General features: G+C 37.6%; 2 protein-coding genes across 4 annotated transcripts in view; both read left to right on the plus strand.

The window, feature by feature from the left end:
• Nucleotides 1–14,472, plus strand: part of LOC107562832 (PHD and RING finger domain-containing protein 1) — a 39,205-nt gene extending 24,733 nt beyond the window's left edge. Inside the window, exons 14-17 of one of the 3 annotated variants that reach the window (XM_016247570.1) lie at nt 8,155–11,118; nt 12,460–12,530; nt 14,070–14,177; nt 14,272–14,472. In XM_016247570.1, coding sequence (XP_016103056.1) covers nt 8,155–11,118; nt 12,460–12,530; nt 14,070–14,177; nt 14,272–14,412 — 3,284 coding nt within the window. In that variant the 3' untranslated portion in view covers nt 14,413–14,472. Of the gene's footprint in view, nt 1–8,154; nt 11,119–12,459; nt 12,531–14,051; nt 14,178–14,271 lie in introns of all 3 variants that reach the window. The other 2 variants (XM_016247569.1, XM_016247568.1) reach the window with 2 other exon arrangements.
• A 116-nt stretch (nt 14,473–14,588) lies between these two features.
• LOC107562833 (PHD and RING finger domain-containing protein 1-like) lies at nt 14,589–16,596 on the plus strand. Its single transcript, XM_016247571.1, has 3 exons — nt 14,589–14,601; nt 14,691–14,819; nt 15,039–16,596. The coding sequence occupies exons 2-3, from the start codon at nt 14,694–14,696 to the stop codon at nt 15,195–15,197; spliced, it is 285 nt and encodes a 94-aa protein (XP_016103057.1). The 5' UTR covers nt 14,589–14,601; nt 14,691–14,693; the 3' UTR covers nt 15,198–16,596.
• Nucleotides 16,597–16,673: the final 77 nt, after the last annotated feature.

Below are 16,673 nucleotides of genomic sequence, written 5' to 3' on the forward strand. Positions count from 1 at the left end.
ACCCAAATACGGCGGGGGGGGGGGGGCCTATGGCCCACGAATGCCCCTCCCTTGACGCAAGCCCTGGAACAATGTAAATTCACTTTTATAAAAAATGTTTTATTGGTTTTATTTTGATAAATGTGACACAATATGCTATAGCATTGATAGGCTATAAAATTTGTAACCCTATTAAAGCACGGGATGAAATACAGTGAGTGAGTCTGGTAAATCGTGAATTAGCGGTCATCATCAACGCTCGTCCAGCCAGCCACGCTGGAGAAACTGTGATGACCGTAAGCCTCATCTGTAGAGATCGACCGATATATCGATTTATCGATATTTTCCCGATATTTAAGTATTTTACAATAATCGGATATCGGTTTTGTAATATCGGATTCACCGATAAACGCCGCCATCTTGTGGATGTTTTGAGAAGTGCGCGCAGGATCGCCATTGCACCACGGCGTCTGAGGGGAAAGGAAACAACAACAACGGCGTGCACAGGTACTTGATTTACTGTAGTTAGTAAAACTTTATTTAACATAACAGCCATTAATGCACAAATTAGATGTATTACATAAACGCCTGATATGCAGTTTATGCAGCTTGGCTCGAAGAAATAGAGAGTCACGTAAAATAATCCGTCAAGTCCTGTCCCAATAAAGACGTAACTTTGCGTGAATTAAATAATATGCAGCCATGAATGGGCGCATGTTGGAAATAAAAGTGCTGAATTTAATTCGCTCTCTGTTGTCTATATGCTCATCGTCTCATGAAAGCAGAGTCACGTAGGCTAAAATCCATCAAGTTCTCTCCCAATAAAGACGTAACTTTGCATTAATTAAATAATACAGCCATGAATGAGTGCATGTTGGAAATAAAAACGCTAAATTTACCTCTCTCTGTTGTATATTTGCTCATCATTAGTCTCGTGAAGCCGCTTTCATATTGCTGTTCACTCACCGGGTTGATGCTCAGGAAATGCTTCAGCACGGCCACCGCATGTAACTTTTAACAAGATTCACTTGTTTAAAAAACCCCTAAATTGTATTAATATTTACTGTATAATCATTATTTAGCTAATAAATATCTAAATAAATACATCTCTATGGAAACTAATTTATCATCTCCATGAGCGATCGCAGTTTGAGTATAGTTCTGTGTAACTGCATAGATAAACTGCGCTGTCAGCAGGCATTTCATAATCTAGAAGGACAAAAACATTATTAGTAATTCTGAAATAACATGCCAGTTGAGAAATGCAATAAAATACGATGTTTTGTTTGTTATATTCCAATATTCCAGAGAATATTATTCAGTGAATTAACTTTATCCTCAATATCGGTCGATCACTACTCATCTGCTCGCTAATCGCTCTTGCGGTAGCCTACCGATAGGCTAGCTACACTGCTTCAAGTCAGACGCTGATTGATCTGCGCAAATCGAACACAAATTTATCCGCTCTGCAGATGGCCCATACTCCTTCAATTAATTATCCATTAACGGTTTAAATAAGTTCATTAAGAAAACTGAGGGGGCACACATTATTTCTGCATCCCCCCCAGCGCCGTAACAGGGTGGACATATCTTATTGTTTATGCTTCGAATAATAGCCCATAATTATCTAAAAAAAAATGTGTGGAAGCTCAGCTAATATGTTTCTATAGTACTTGAGCGTCTACTATTTATGACATGACATAAAGAGAATGGGAAATTAAAACCAAAATATTTGAGTATTGTGAGGGTTGAAGGGCACTAAAAAAAAAATATATATATATATATATATACACTGTATATATGGGTCAAAGATGAGACTTTTACATTTACAAATGTAATTTTAAATACATTAAAAAACATCTTAAATGCAAGTAAATTGTCTACTTTCATATTTCAAATAACTTTTGAGACAATAAAATGTCAAAATATGGGGGAAATATTGTTCCAAAGTGTAAAATAAAAATATATATATATATATATATATACACTGTATATATGGGTCAAAGATGAGACTTTTACATTTACAAATGTAATTTTAAATACATTAAAAAACATCTTAAATGCAAGTAAATTGTCTACTTTCATATTTCAAATAACTTTTGAGACAATAAAATGTCAAAATATGGGGGAAATATTGTTCCAAAGTGTAAAATTGTCATTCAGTGTAATGGTCCGGACTTTGATTTTACCGTTACGTCTTTAAATAAACATATAAAATGCCAAGTTAAAAAATATATTTGTTGTCTTGGCATTTTCAAGTAAGTGTTGGCTGTGTTATATTAAAAGGACTATGTCTTATTGTTTTTTTTTTAAGTATTTAAATAACCAGAGGACTTTTGTCCCGAAAATGCCGTTTAACTGAGATCATTCAGTGTAACAAGAGTAAGAAGTTATTCTGAAATCAAATAAAAAACTGATAGTCATTCGACAGTCTGTGGCATCATCAAATGGCTCCTGAAAGACCGTGTGGTGCTGCAGTGAGATTATTGCTCTTAAAAATACTTGATAATTTCATATTTTCATGGTGTGGTAAAGGTAGGTGACAAAAACATGTCATTCAGTGAAATGCCAGAAAACGCTTTTATCACTGTATATATGGGTCAAAGATGAGACTTTTACATTTACAAATGTAATTTTAAATACATTAAAAAACATCTTAAATGCAAGTAAATTGTCTACTTTCATATTTCAAATAACTTTTGAGACAATAAAATGTCAAAATATGGGGGAAATATTGTTCCAAAGTGTAAAATTGTCATTCAGTGTAATGGTCCGGACTTTGATTTTACCGTTACGTCTTTAAATAAACATATAAAATGCCAAGTTAAAAAATATATTTGTTGTCTTGGCATTTTCAAGTAAGTGTTGGCTGTGTTATATTAAAAGGACTATGTCTTATTGTTTTTTTTTAAAGTATTTAAATAAGCAGAGGACTTTTGTCCCGAAAATGCAGTTTAACTGAGATCATTCAGTGTAACAAGAATAAGAAGTTATTCTGAAATCAAATAAAAAACTGATAGTCATTCGACAGTCTGTGGCATCATCAAATGGCTCCTGAAAGACCGTGTGGTGCTGCAGTGAGATTATTGCTCTTAAAAATACTTGATAATTTCATATTTTCATGGTGTGGTAAAGGTAGGTGACAAAAACACATGTCATTCAGTGAAATGCCAGAAAACGCTTTTATTGTTAGATTTTTTTTTAAATAAGTAGATGTGAATAATTCAGATTTTCTTTACTGGTCAAATTCACTGTTTGAAATAGGTGGCCAGTTGATAGCCTGCAATATTAGCTGAAGTAGAAGTTTCATCATTCAGGGTAATGGTTTTGTCATTCAGTGTAATGCAAATTCTCTGTTACACCACAGTGTCATCCATTACACTGAATGACAGTATCACTGTATAAATAACAATTTTAGCATCTTATTGATATTACAGATTAATAAGAAATGTTTAGCATTGACAAATATGTGTTAAATATAATAAATATTAATATCTGAATGCATTTTGAAATGGTTAAATTTGTGTTATTGATTAATTATAGACAAAAAGTGAGATTATTGCTCTTAAAAATACTTGATAATTTCATATTTTCATGGTGTGGTAAAGGTAGGTGACAAAAACATGTCATTCAGTGAAATGCCAGAAAACACTTTTATTGTTAGATTTTGTTTTTAAATAAGTAGATGTTGTGAATAATTCTGATTTTCTTTACTGGTCAAGTTCACTGTTTGAAATAGGTGGCCAGTTGATAGCCTGCAATATTAGCTGAAGTAGAAGTTTCATCATTCAGGGTAATGGTTTTGTCATTCAGTGTAATGCAAATTCTCTGTTACACCACAGTGTCATCCATTACACTGAATGACAGTATCACTGTATAAATAACAATTTTAGCATCTTATTGATATTACAGATTAATAAGAAATGTTTAGCATTGACAAATATGTGTTAAACTTGATAAATATTAATATTTTAATGCATTTTGGTATTGTTTAATTTGTGTTATTGATTAATTATAGACACCCATGAACAGAGGGAGACGCTAGGCACTGTAAAAAGCTAATAAAGTAAGTGTGGACCCAGTAGCTTAGGTGGCACTCTTAAAGCCTGTTCACACCAAGAACAATAACTATAACAGTAACTATGTTAGCCGCCCTCCACACCAATGAACGATAGCACTGTTCGTTCTAAGCATGTGGTGCAGGTTTGTTGTCTACCACTTTAAATGCTGGGGCTCTTTAAAGTTGAATGGATTCTGATTGGCTGTCAGTGCTTTTATCATTCATCAGCTGGAATAAAAAAATCCAATAATATAAAAGAGATTCCAACAATATTGTTTCTCATAGCAGGAGAGCATCAGTAAAATGCATATTATGTTTCAATATTTGCTTCTTCAGTCATTTACTCAGGAATATTATTAAAACTAATTTAATGATACATTAATACTAAAAACATTTCAGTTATGGGAACAATGGCAATATTATCTCTCTTTTTGGCAAATCGTCATTCAGAGTAACAGATATATTTATGTAAAAATGAAACTATATACTTATTCTGACCTGTACATATTAAAATACAAAAAATGATATGTGAGCATACTAAATTTTATTATATTTTAAATTACTTTCACTTCCTTACAAAAACTTTTTGCTGGCGAATGGAAAAACCTAGTGGTTTGAAGGACATTAGCAAAGTATAAAGATTAAAAAATGTAAGTTGATTGATATTTGAGGGCTGCGCTGTGATGCTTAAATAGTCTTTTAATATGTCATAAAATGATTGATGTTTTAAATATGCCTAACAAGATTTTTTGGTATATAAATATTGTTACACTGAATGACATTTTATACATGTATGTATTTATACATATATTACATACATATACATACACTTTGATTACAGAATCAAGAAAAGTTGTTTGTACTAATTTTATCAAGTTCAAATTATTTTTAATTTTCAAATTATTTCCATTTGTTTGTTTGCATAGCAATTGCTATGCATGTGTTATTTACATGTTAGTTATCTTTAAATGGCGTGATATCATCTTTATATTTGCTATCGACTTTATAAAATATTGACATTGGCCGTCATAAAATCCATATTGGTTAAGCTCTGAATAACAATGACATTGTTATTTTACACAATGAATCTCAAACTTTGATTTAAGTATTCCCTAGTGCTGTCAAACGATTATTCACATCCAAAATAAAAGTTTGTGTTTACATAATATACAGTATTCACACCCCTTCATTTTTTTCACTTTTTTTTTTTGTGTTGCAGCCTTCTGCTAAACTGGTTTAAATTACTTTTTTTTTCCCCACATCAATTTACACTCCATACACCATAATGACAAAGCAAAAAAATACTGATTTGTGACACCTTTGCAAATTTATTAAAAATAAAATGCTTAAATAAGTACATTGCATAAATATTCATACCCTTAAAGGGTTAGTTCACCCCAAAGTGAAAATTCTGTCATTAATTACTCATCCTCTTGTCGTTCCAAACCCGTAAGACCTTCGTTCATCTTCGGAACACAAATTAAGATATTTTTGATGGAATCTGAGAGCTATCTGACCCTGCATAGACAGCAACACAACTGTAATGTTCCCAGATAGAAATGTAATAAGAACATCGATAAAACAGTCCATGTGACATCAGTGGCTCAACTTCAGTTTTGCGAAGCTATGAGAATACCTTTTGTGTGCAAAGAAAACAAAAATAACAATTTATTTAACAATTCGAGTTACGTCTTCTGCCATTTTGGAGAGTACCCAAGAGCGTAATCGACGTAATCAATGTTGTTTACGTTCAGGGGAGAAAGCACGTGCATGAACGTAATCTGCGTAATCAGCCTTGTTTATGCTTTGGGGAAAGCGTGTGTATGCATTGTGATACTCTCTAAAATGGTGGAAGACGTAACTCGGAGGAGAAGAATTGTTGAAAATTTTTACTTTTGTTTTCTTTGCGCTCAATTTATTCTCGTAGCTACGCAAAACTGAAGGTGAGCCACTGATGTCACATGGACTGTTTTGCCGATGTCCTTACTACGTTTCTGTCTGGACCATTTCAGTTGCGTTGTTGTCTATATGCAGGGTCTGAGAGCGCTCACATTTCTTAAAAAAATATCTTAATTTGTGTTCCGAAGATGAACGAAGGTCTTACGGGTTTGGAACGACATGAGGGTGAGTAATTAATGACATAATTTTCATTTTGGGGTGAACTAACCCTTTAACTCAGTACTTAGTTGAAGCACCTTTACAGCCTCAAGTTTTTTGGGGGGTACGATGCGACAAGCTTTGCTCATCAGCATTTGGCAATTATCTGTCATTCTTCTTTTCACCTCTTCACCTCTTAAGCTCTGTCAGGTTGGATGGGGGCAGATGCACATTTTCAGGTTTCTCCAGAAATATTTGATTGGGTTCAATCCTAAGCTGTAGTTGGGCCACTCAAGCACATTCTCAGAGTTGTCTGTGAGCCACTCTTGTTGTGTGCTTAGGGTCATTGTCCTGTTGGAAGGTGAACCTTCGGCCCGGTCTGAGCTTCTGAATGCTCTGGACTAGGTTTTCATTAAGGCTATCTCAATATTTTGGGGCATTGAGCTTTTCTTCTACTCTGACGAGTCCCTCAGTCCCTGCCGCTGCAAAACAGCCCCACAGCATGAGGCTGCTACCAGCACACTTAGCAGTGCCTGGTTTCCTTCAATCATGATGCTTAGAATTGAGGTTCATCAAACCAGAGAATATCGTTTCTCAGTCTGAGGGTCCTTTGGGTGCTTTTTTGCCAATTCCAAGTGGGTTTTCATGCATCTTCACTGAGGAGAGGATTGAGTTTGGCTGCACTGCCATAAAGCCCAGATCGGTGGATTGTTGCAGTGATGTTTGTTTTTCTGTAAGTTTCTCCCATCTGCATATATGATCATGGAGCTCAACTAGAGTGACCATCAGCTTCTTGGTCAATAATATAACCAAGGCCCTTCTCCATCAATTGCTCAGTTTGGCTGGGCGACCAGCTCTAGGAAGAGTCCTAGTTGTTCCAAACTTCTTCCATTATGGATAATGGAGGCTACATGGTTCTGTGAACCTTCAATGCAGCCAAATTTTTTCTGAACTCTTCCCCATATCTGTGCCTTGACACAAGCCTGTTTCTGAGCTCTACAGGCAGTTTTTTTTTTTTTTTTTTTTTTTTTTTTTTTTTTACTTCAGGGCTTGGTTGTTGCTCTGATATGCATTTTCAGCTGTTAGAACTTTTCTGAGAGGTGTGTGACTTTCCAAATCATACTCATTCAAATAAATTTGCCACAGTTTAACTCCACTCGAAGTGTAGTAACATCTACAAGCGATATGAATGCTCCTGAGCTAAATTTCAAGTGTCTCAGAAAAGGGTATGAATACTCATGCAATGAAACCATTTCAGTTTTTTATTTCTAATAAATTTGCAAAATTGCTACAAACCTGTTTTGTGCTTTGTCAACAACAAACAGACCTTTGAGTATGGAGTATAGACTGATGTGGGGGGAAAAGTAATTTAAAGCAGTTTAACATAAGGCTGCAACATAACAAAACGTGAAAAAAATGAAGGGGTATGAATACTTGTACATGTATATAATTAAGAAAAAATTTATTTTTATATTAAATATATTTATCTATAATATAAATATAGACATGTAAATATTTTCAAAATATATACTGTATGTGTGTGTATTTATATTTACATAATAAATACACACAGTACACGCATATATTATGCAAACAAAAACTTTAATCGCGATTAATCGTTTGACAGCACTAGTATTCCCATATTTATTTGCTTCTAATGAGTGTCAATCTATTTATCCCAAAACAAATCAATCTATTTATCAATCTATCAAGTCAATCTATTTATCCTAAAGCAAATAAACCTGGAAAGAGTATTGAACAAACATATAAATCCAAGACTAACAACTCTATAACCATAGAGTATACAACAGTCATGCACAATGTTCTCCATGTTTCACATTTGATCTATAATGGATGCAGCATTAGTATTTTTTTTAATATATATTTGCAGTCACACATGTAAGCCAAACTTTTGTGTTCTTACTAATTGTGTCTGTTTTGATGGTTTTAGCAATAGTAACTTGATGTTGCATGTTTGTCATCCTTTCAAAAAGAAAATGTTTCTTTGTTCCTTTCAGTGTCTCTGTCCGTGCCAAGAAACACTACCCCTAGAGGTTCAAGCTCAGGGGAAACAGGAGACACTCCAATTTCAGAAGAAAGTCTCATTCAACCCTCTGGAGGGGCTGGTCCTTCTTTCAGCCCATTGAGGAGGTCCCCACCAGCACACAGTTCTCCTGGGTCCTCTTCCACACCACAGAATCCCACATCTCCACCCATACACTCCCCTCATCTTCCTCACTCTCACCCTTCTCCCTTGGGAAATCCCCTATTGCATCCGGGAGCTCCTCATAGGCCTGTCACCCTAAACCCACCTAGACCTGGGAATAGCCACTTGAGCACCAATGGGATTAGAAGTCAACCCCTCTCAAGTATGCCAAATGGCCCTTCTAACTCTCCCCATCAAGTCAAGGATGGTCCTGTCCGACAACCACCTGTCAAAAAGCCCCCTCCTAAGCCTGTATGGGTGGATGTTTCTGTATTGCCAAGAATACCAAAAATTAAAAAGGACAGTACCTCCTGTGCAAATAGTAACAGTGGCAGCAGTAGCAGTACTTTGCCTGGGTCTTCAGCGAACAGCTTAGCAGGCAATACAGGTAGGGAACGTACCATTGACCAACAAGGTACAGGTGCGAGTCAGCAAAACAGGACGGTGGATGCTCAGAGGCAAAGAGCAGACAGAACTGGTGCTTCATCATCATTTTCTAGCTCTTTCACCTCTACTTCATCATCTTTTAGTGCCTCTTCAAACTCACGCCCCTCCTCTTCTTCCGTCAGTTTCCGCATAAACGCTAGCGGAAACCCCTGGCAAGCTCGGCGACTTCCTGCATCAGGAGGGACTCTGCCTGGAGGTGATGAGGAATCAATAAAGAGGAATAATAAAAGTAAACAGATGCTGTTGTCTTTAAAAGCAAAAGCCAAAGAGGAGAAGAGTGAGGTCTATGATCCCTTTAACCCTACAGGGTCTGATTCCTCTGATAATGAACCAGAAAAGGAGGGTCCTGATGTTGGCGTCCAAAATACTGGACCTCGGGTGCCAATTGGAGCCTGCCATCCAATCAAATCTGAGCCTCTGGATCTACACTCTGATACAGAGAGAGGCTTGGAAATGTGTGAAGAAGTTAAAATGGAGCCAGAATCTATGTGGGACAGACCGTGCAAAGAATCTCCACATCATTCAGACACAATGCATAGTCCATCTCCCTCAGGAGGTCCTGCTTTGGATTCAACTAGATGCGAAGCAGGCATGGTTACTGGAAGTGGTGGAACTCCAGGTAGCCCTTTTCAGAAAACTGAAGAGCACTCCAGTTCAAGCTCGTCATGCAGTGAAAAAAATGTTGAGGTGAAGTCTGAACCTGTGACTGGACCTCCACCCATCAGGCCCCAATCAAAGTCACTAGAAGAGTCTCTAGCCAATCTACAACAAGCTTATAAAGGAAATGGGGTGTGTAAAGAGCTGCCTTCAGTCAGTGGTGCTTTTAATTCTTCTAAAACAGCTAAGGACAAGGAGGAAAGACCTCAGAAGTCCCAGTCCAAGGATAGGAAGCGGCCACCATCAAACTCGCAAAGCTTTTCATCTAAAGACTCCCATAAAAAGAAACACTCAAAGTTAAAAGAAAAGAGGAGGTCACGCTCAAAGTCAAGGGATCGGCGGAGATCCCGTTCGAAAGAGAGGCAGCATTCCCACTCACGATCGAAAGAGAGGCAACGTCCGCGATCAAGAGACCGGAGGTGTTCCTCGAGTTCCAGTAGTAGAGAAAGAAAGACGAGTGGGAGAAGAGCGAGTCGTGAGAGGAATGACAGCCGAGGGAGAGAAAGACATAGGAAGCGGTCTAAAGAAAGAAGGCACTCCCGATCTCATTCATTTTCTAGATCAAGGTCCAGAGAAAGGAGGAGAACATCAAAGGATCAGGGTGAGACTAGGCTAAAGAGGCAGAAGTCAAAATCAACATCTAGGGAGCGTAAACGGAGGGAGGATCGATCCGAGATCTCTCGGCGTACAGAAAGGAGCTCCCATAAGTCTACAGAGCCCATGTCCACTGAATTACGTGAGCCTGCTCTTAGTGCAAACAAGATTACAACTCCTGTGAAGACCGAGAGAGATGCGAGAACACATGAGTGTGAGACAACTGTTGCATTACCATCAGTTAAAGTTGAGATCACGGCTCATGGACTTGGGTCATCAAGACATGATGACCTGACCAGAACACTTCAAGAAAGCAAGGATGATGTTTCACTTGAGCTGCTTAAGCCTAATGAAATTAAAGAGGAGGAACCTTGGCCCACTGGTTCTGTCAAGGAGTTGAAAGACATCAAAAAGGAGGAGGAATTCTGTCTCAACTTGTGTGGAGAATTAGATGGCGTTAAAGAGATGGAGAAAGAAGAGGTGGCATCTTTAGACATCTTCAGCACGGAATCACCAAATGTTAATGAAATTAAATCAGGCAGTGCTGATTTAGAGAAGAGCCATGCTAGCTTACAGGATGAGATGAAAGGGCAAGAAATAGTTGTTGAACCAAAAATGATAAAAATTGAAAAAATATGGCTTGATGAAGATGATTCACCAAGCTGCAGTGACAACACTCTTGTCATCAATTTGGATATGGCTGACATAGATGCAGTGAACTGTAAAAAGGAACCCACTGAGTCTTATCATTCGCCACTTTTGGAGGAGGACATGGAGATGTCACCTCTTCAGCCGCCAGACCTGCCAATAAAACAAGAACCTGTTGTTTCCTCCGATGAAGATATCAGTGTTGATTACTTGATTGATAATTTAGACTTCATTAAGAAGGAAATGAGTGAGAGCTCTGTGGCCGACTCAACAGAAGCTGTCGATCCAAAGTCTGCCATGCCAGAGGCTCCAGCAGAGAATAAACAAACTACCGAAGCAGTTACACCTGGTGCAAAATCTAAATCGCAGGGAAAACGAGTTACCTGGAATTTGCAGGAACCAGCAGAACCCCAGTCTGAGAAATTAAGCAGTGAGTAAACATTTTTTTGCTGCAACTTCTTGACTTGACCCATTTAGTTTTGCTCCCTATTCACACCAAGTCTGAATTTTAGATGGTTTCAATAGTTGCATTACGGTTGTTCATTACAGACCAGGGGTGTCCAATCCTGCTCCTAGAGGACCCATGTCCTGCACAGTTCAGCTCCAACCAGATCCACACTTGCCTAGAAGTTTTTTGTGAATCTGAGGTCCTTGATCAGCTGGTTCAGATGAGTTAAATTAGGGTTGTAGGACAGTGGCCCTCCAGGAACAGGATAGGACACCCTTAGTTAAGCTCCAGCTTAACCCAACACACTTGTCTGGGAAGTTTAGTCTCCGGACAAATTCAGCCTTCGAAATGAGACCCAGCATTTGATGTTTAATGCTGGTTCAGGTGTGTTTAATTAAGGTTGGACCTGAACTCTGAAAGTCAGTGGCCCTTCAGGATTGGACACCCCTGGTCTGTAACAAATTCTGCAACTAATGAGATAATGACTAAGGGTGTGTTCATACTTGTAGTTCGGTTCGTTTGGTTCATTTGGTTCGGACCAAAAAGAAAAATGATACATTTGGTCCTGGTCCGCTTAGCGTTCACATTGGCATTTTTGACAGCGAACCTAAAGGCATAGTGATACATTCACAACCTGATTGGTCGGCTTGAATGACGTATATATCCTGACGGAACTCACCGAACACCCCAAACTAAAGGTGCGTTAGACTTAAAGCGGCGCTGCGGGTGTATGATATCAAAGCACCCATTAACCGATCGGTCTGCTCGGCGCCGCTTTAAGTTGAACAGACCTTATGTCGTCTGCTGGACTAAGTGCGCTCATTCGTGCATGTACATATAATTTTATTTTCACCATCTGCAAGCTCACAAGGAGCTCATAAAAGGCGCTTTACCTCATCGTTGCTCCACGTTTGCCCTCTGCTCATTTTGTTCTAGTTACACCATTGTCAAATCATGTCGCATAACGTCGCATCTTGGTTTTGGTTCGTTTAGAAGTATTTGGTCCGTGTTGCGTTCACATTTCATTCGAACCGCACCCGAGTTCGTTTGGAAGCGGACAGAGACCCATCTTTTTAGCGGTCTCGGTCCGCTTGTTTGGTGCGCACCAGGGTTCCGTGGCAGCGTTCACACTTATTCAAATGAACCGCACTAACAGAGCAATCGCACCAGGGTTTGTTTTAATCGAACCAAACATGACGAGTGTGAACACCCTAAATGACTACAGTCACAGCAGATTTAGTGTGAAGCATTCAGGTAACATAAAACTAAAATGTTTTTGAAAACTAGTTAAATATTCTGAATGTTTTCCCATGCCTCTTTTAGAACTTGCACTCTTCAAATTAAAACTCAAGCAAGAAGGGTCACGAAGGTCTGCTACAACCCCACAAAATCAGGTACAGTGTCTTAAAGAGAGAGATTCCCCCCACACCACCATTTAACATAGTCAATTTTTTTAACTTCGATTTTTTTCTAGCTTGAGAGGTTCACTCTTGCATGACTTCTTCTGAAGACAACAGATATTTTGAAGACTGTTAATGTGCAATGTAAACCACATTGACTTTGATTGTGTTTTTAAAAAAAACGAAGATGATCATAACCAGTGTCCATCACATATGTGGATTGATATCTAAAAGTTTTTTTTCTTTTTACTTGCATTTGGATATTAAAATGTATTAAAACTCCAACAATAAAAACAATTAGCTAAGTTAGCTGATTATCTTAAAATTCCATATCACCATCAGTTCATACTGCCGTTAACAAGTTAATAAGTTTCTCCGCCAAGCGAATGTGATGAGACCTGTTTTCTGGGTTTGGTCAGGTGACATTCAACATATACCCCATTATAGTACATAATTGCAGAATTTTCATAACACTTTCTAACTGAAAAAAACTCTTTGGGTTACATCAATTTAGCCTCACGAACAAGCTTTTGAATTGTAATAACACAAAAATTAATACGAGACTGTCATTTGAAATTTCTCCATTCTTAATAGAAATGATTTTGAATACCAGTGCATATCATAATTATTGCCCGTCATATGTAGTTGCTTCGAGCAACCAGAAGGTGTCATTGTCACTATTTGCATTCATAATTTGCAGCTTGCTCTCTGGAGGTGGTGAAAATAATGCTGGAGGAGGTGAAAATAATGCTGATGCAATTTCTATTGTACCCATGTGATCGAAACTGAAAGCAGCCATATAAGGCTTCACTTCAGAAGAAATGAAAGTTAACATTACTTTTGGAAATTGCATCCTCCTTTCACAAGGTTAATAACACAAAAATTAATACGAGACTCATTTGAAATTTCTCCATTCTTAATAGAAATGATTTTGAATACCAGTGCATATCATAATTATTGCCCGTCATATGTAGTTGCTTCGAGCAACCAGAAGGTGTCATTGTCACTATTTGCATTCATAATTTGCAGCTTGCTCTCTGGAGGTGGTGAAAATAATGCTGGAGGAGGTGAAAATAATGCTGATGCAATTTCTATTGTACCCATGTGATCGAAACTGAAAGCAGCCATATAAGGCTTCACTTCAGAAGAAATGAAAGTTAACATTACTTTTGGAAATTGCATCCTCCTTTCACAAGGAGTGTCCCAGACAAAAACAAGTTTACCATGATTTATGAGGGTTATGTTTATTTTCAGCAGTTGACGCTGATTGTTTCTGTGATGTTTTGCAATCATCAGCTACATAATATCATTAATTAAAATAAAGATGAAAAAATCATTCAGATGCAACAAATCTGTGCTTGATAAATTCACATTCCCGTCAGGGAAATCCCAGAGCATAGGAAGTTGAGACACCTCGCAAATCTTTTGAACATTTTATGGGAATTTTCATGATCTCAGACAGTTTGGAGTGCTGTTATGGGTACTTCAGTACTACCATATTATTTCATATTAAAGGATAAAGCTTCCTCTCAGGCTGAACCAAAATGCATGGCATCGGTCTCCAGCCTGCCTCCCCAAGATGAATCCATCAAACCAAAATCCCACAAAGAAGTTTTACACGACCCTAATCAGACAGAGAAGGTGACTAGGGCACAATTACGTCATATCACTATCTCATTTTTCATTGCATTGTCTTGATGTCATGAATTTGTAAACATTGTTTGTTTTTCTGTAGTACATGATGAAACTTCATATGCAAGAGCGAGCAATAGAGGAGGTCAAATTGGCCATAAAACCCTTCTACCAGAAAAGAGACATCACGAAGGAAGAGTACAAAGAGATTTTGCGCAAAGCCGTTCAGAAGGTAATTGCGTGACGTCAGATGTTTTCTTTTGCGGTTGTTTTTCCATATCCACTTCCTTGTACGGCGTGTTACGACCGAAGTAAACATCTGTGACGAGCACATTTGCATTGCACATTTCCCTCCACTCCAATGGCCCATTTCTTAAGTGAATTATGAAATCATTATCATGTTGTCATGTGAAACCCTAATCAGACAGAGAAGGTGACTAGGGCACAATTACGTCATATCACTATCTCATTTTTCATTGTCTTGATGTCATGAATTTGTAAACATTGTTTGTTTTTCTGTAGTACATGATGAAACTTCATATGCAAGAGCGAGCAATAGAGGAGGTCAAATTGGCCATAAAACCCTTCTACCAGAAAAGAGACATCACGAAGGAAGAGTACAAAGAGATTTTGCGCAAAGCCGTTCAGAAGGTAATTGCGTGACGTCAGATGTTTTCTTTTGCGGTTGTTTTTCCATATCCACTTCCTTGTACGGCGTGTTACGACCGAAGTAAACATCTGTGACGAGCACATTTGCATTGCACATTTCCCTCCACTCCAATGGCCCATTTCTTAAGTGAATTATGAAATCATTATCATGTTGTCATGTGAAAATTACCCCATTCATATCATCTTTGTCTCATTCCCAAGGTGTGTCATAGCAAGAGCGGGGAGATTAACCCGGTGAAAGTAGCCAACCTGGTCAAAGCCTATGTGGATAAGTATAAACATGCAAGAAAACACAAGAAAGAGGAAACTGGGCAAATCCAACAGGCAGATGCCCCGAAAGACTCCCAAACTCCAATGTAAGCCCGAGGGTAATGGCTACATGCTTTCCAGACGGTATCTTATATATAATGGTGATCAACAGTAGATTTGGATGTTTTTTTTTTAATCTGTGCATTTCTATAATGACATGGGAAACTCTTAAGGGCTGAATATCTTGTCATCAGTTATCAAATTAACCTTTTTGAATGTTTGTATGTTTTCTTTTGAATATAAAGATCGTTTGGAAGTGTCCAGATACAGAATGGGTTGAAAATCTTTACGTTTGCCACTGTTCAAAACAGCACCCTCTTCAAGAGGGTGTTGAATACTATGCTGTTTTAAGCTGATGATCCAACAGGAAGCTTAAGTTGTCAGAAAGGCTCTTGCATTGTCAGACACACGTTTGTGTGTATGTATACGTCATATATATACACACACAATACTCTTGAACCTGTCGTTCCACCATGAATAATTGACACTGGAGAGCATAGTAATTGTTTTGTGGTTAATGAGAATATAAGCATTATGTTGAGGAACAAGGTGCAGAAGATACTCTGGGACGTTCTGTGATCTCTCAGAAAACTCAAGAGTATTTATTAAAATATCTTTCTGATATCCAGTCATTATGAGACTCAATTTGGTTCTTTAAAATCTTTTTGTGAACTAATATAGGTGAAACAGGAAAACTTGCAGTAGACCTCACCCTCATTGAAATGCTTTTGTTGTAAATAGAGAAATAATAAGGTTCTCTCATGGCACACGTGAACGGCTGTAATTGATCTGTTCGGTTGAAATGTGACCGTTTTCATTTTAAAAGCTGCCGGCTGAATGTTTGCCAGTTGTTTTTCCTGATTGCTATTGCTTTCTTTTTTCTGTTTGTGGACGACATGCTTACAAATGACATTCAGCCTATAAAATAATGAACCATTTCTTTATGCACTTCTAAAGTTTCAATGAGAAGTATTAATTAGAAAAGTTGATAGCTAAAAGTGTATTTCAAAACAGTTTTTTTCTGAACCCTTTTCACTAATTGTCATTTTAATAGCTTGAAAAATGTTTGTAAGATTTCTGAATTGATCATGTAACTTGAGTTGCATCTCACGGTGAGGCGTGCAGAACGTTTGGCCTGTTTTCCTGTGGCAAATCGCATCGAGTTGATTCATTTCCAGACTTGAGAGAGATTATTCTGATCTCTTAACCTGAGTGAACTTTATCATATGAATCCAAGCAGTCACAGAATACATAATTCGTGATGTGAGTTGTGGCTTCCATATTGCTGTCTTTGTAAATAATTTTATTAAACACTTTATTTAATAAAAATTTAAAAGAAAATCCTTTGGCACATTTCCTAAGGGGGTATGTTTTTGTTACTGTCCAAAAATGGGTGAATATTGAGTGATAAATGTACAATAAATAATGCATTCTGGAAATAATGTTTAGTTAGCAGGAATTTTGAAAATGTTTATTAATGAAATGTGCTGTATAATTGTATTTTATTCGCCATCTTGAGATTTAAAT

The sequence above is a fragment of the Sinocyclocheilus grahami genome, unplaced genomic scaffold (genome assembly GCF_001515645.1).
Source record: "Sinocyclocheilus grahami isolate Dianchi unplaced genomic scaffold, SAMN03320097.WGS_v1.1 scaffold843.1, whole genome shotgun sequence".
Classification (NCBI taxonomy): Eukaryota; Metazoa; Chordata; class Actinopteri; order Cypriniformes; family Cyprinidae; genus Sinocyclocheilus; species Sinocyclocheilus grahami.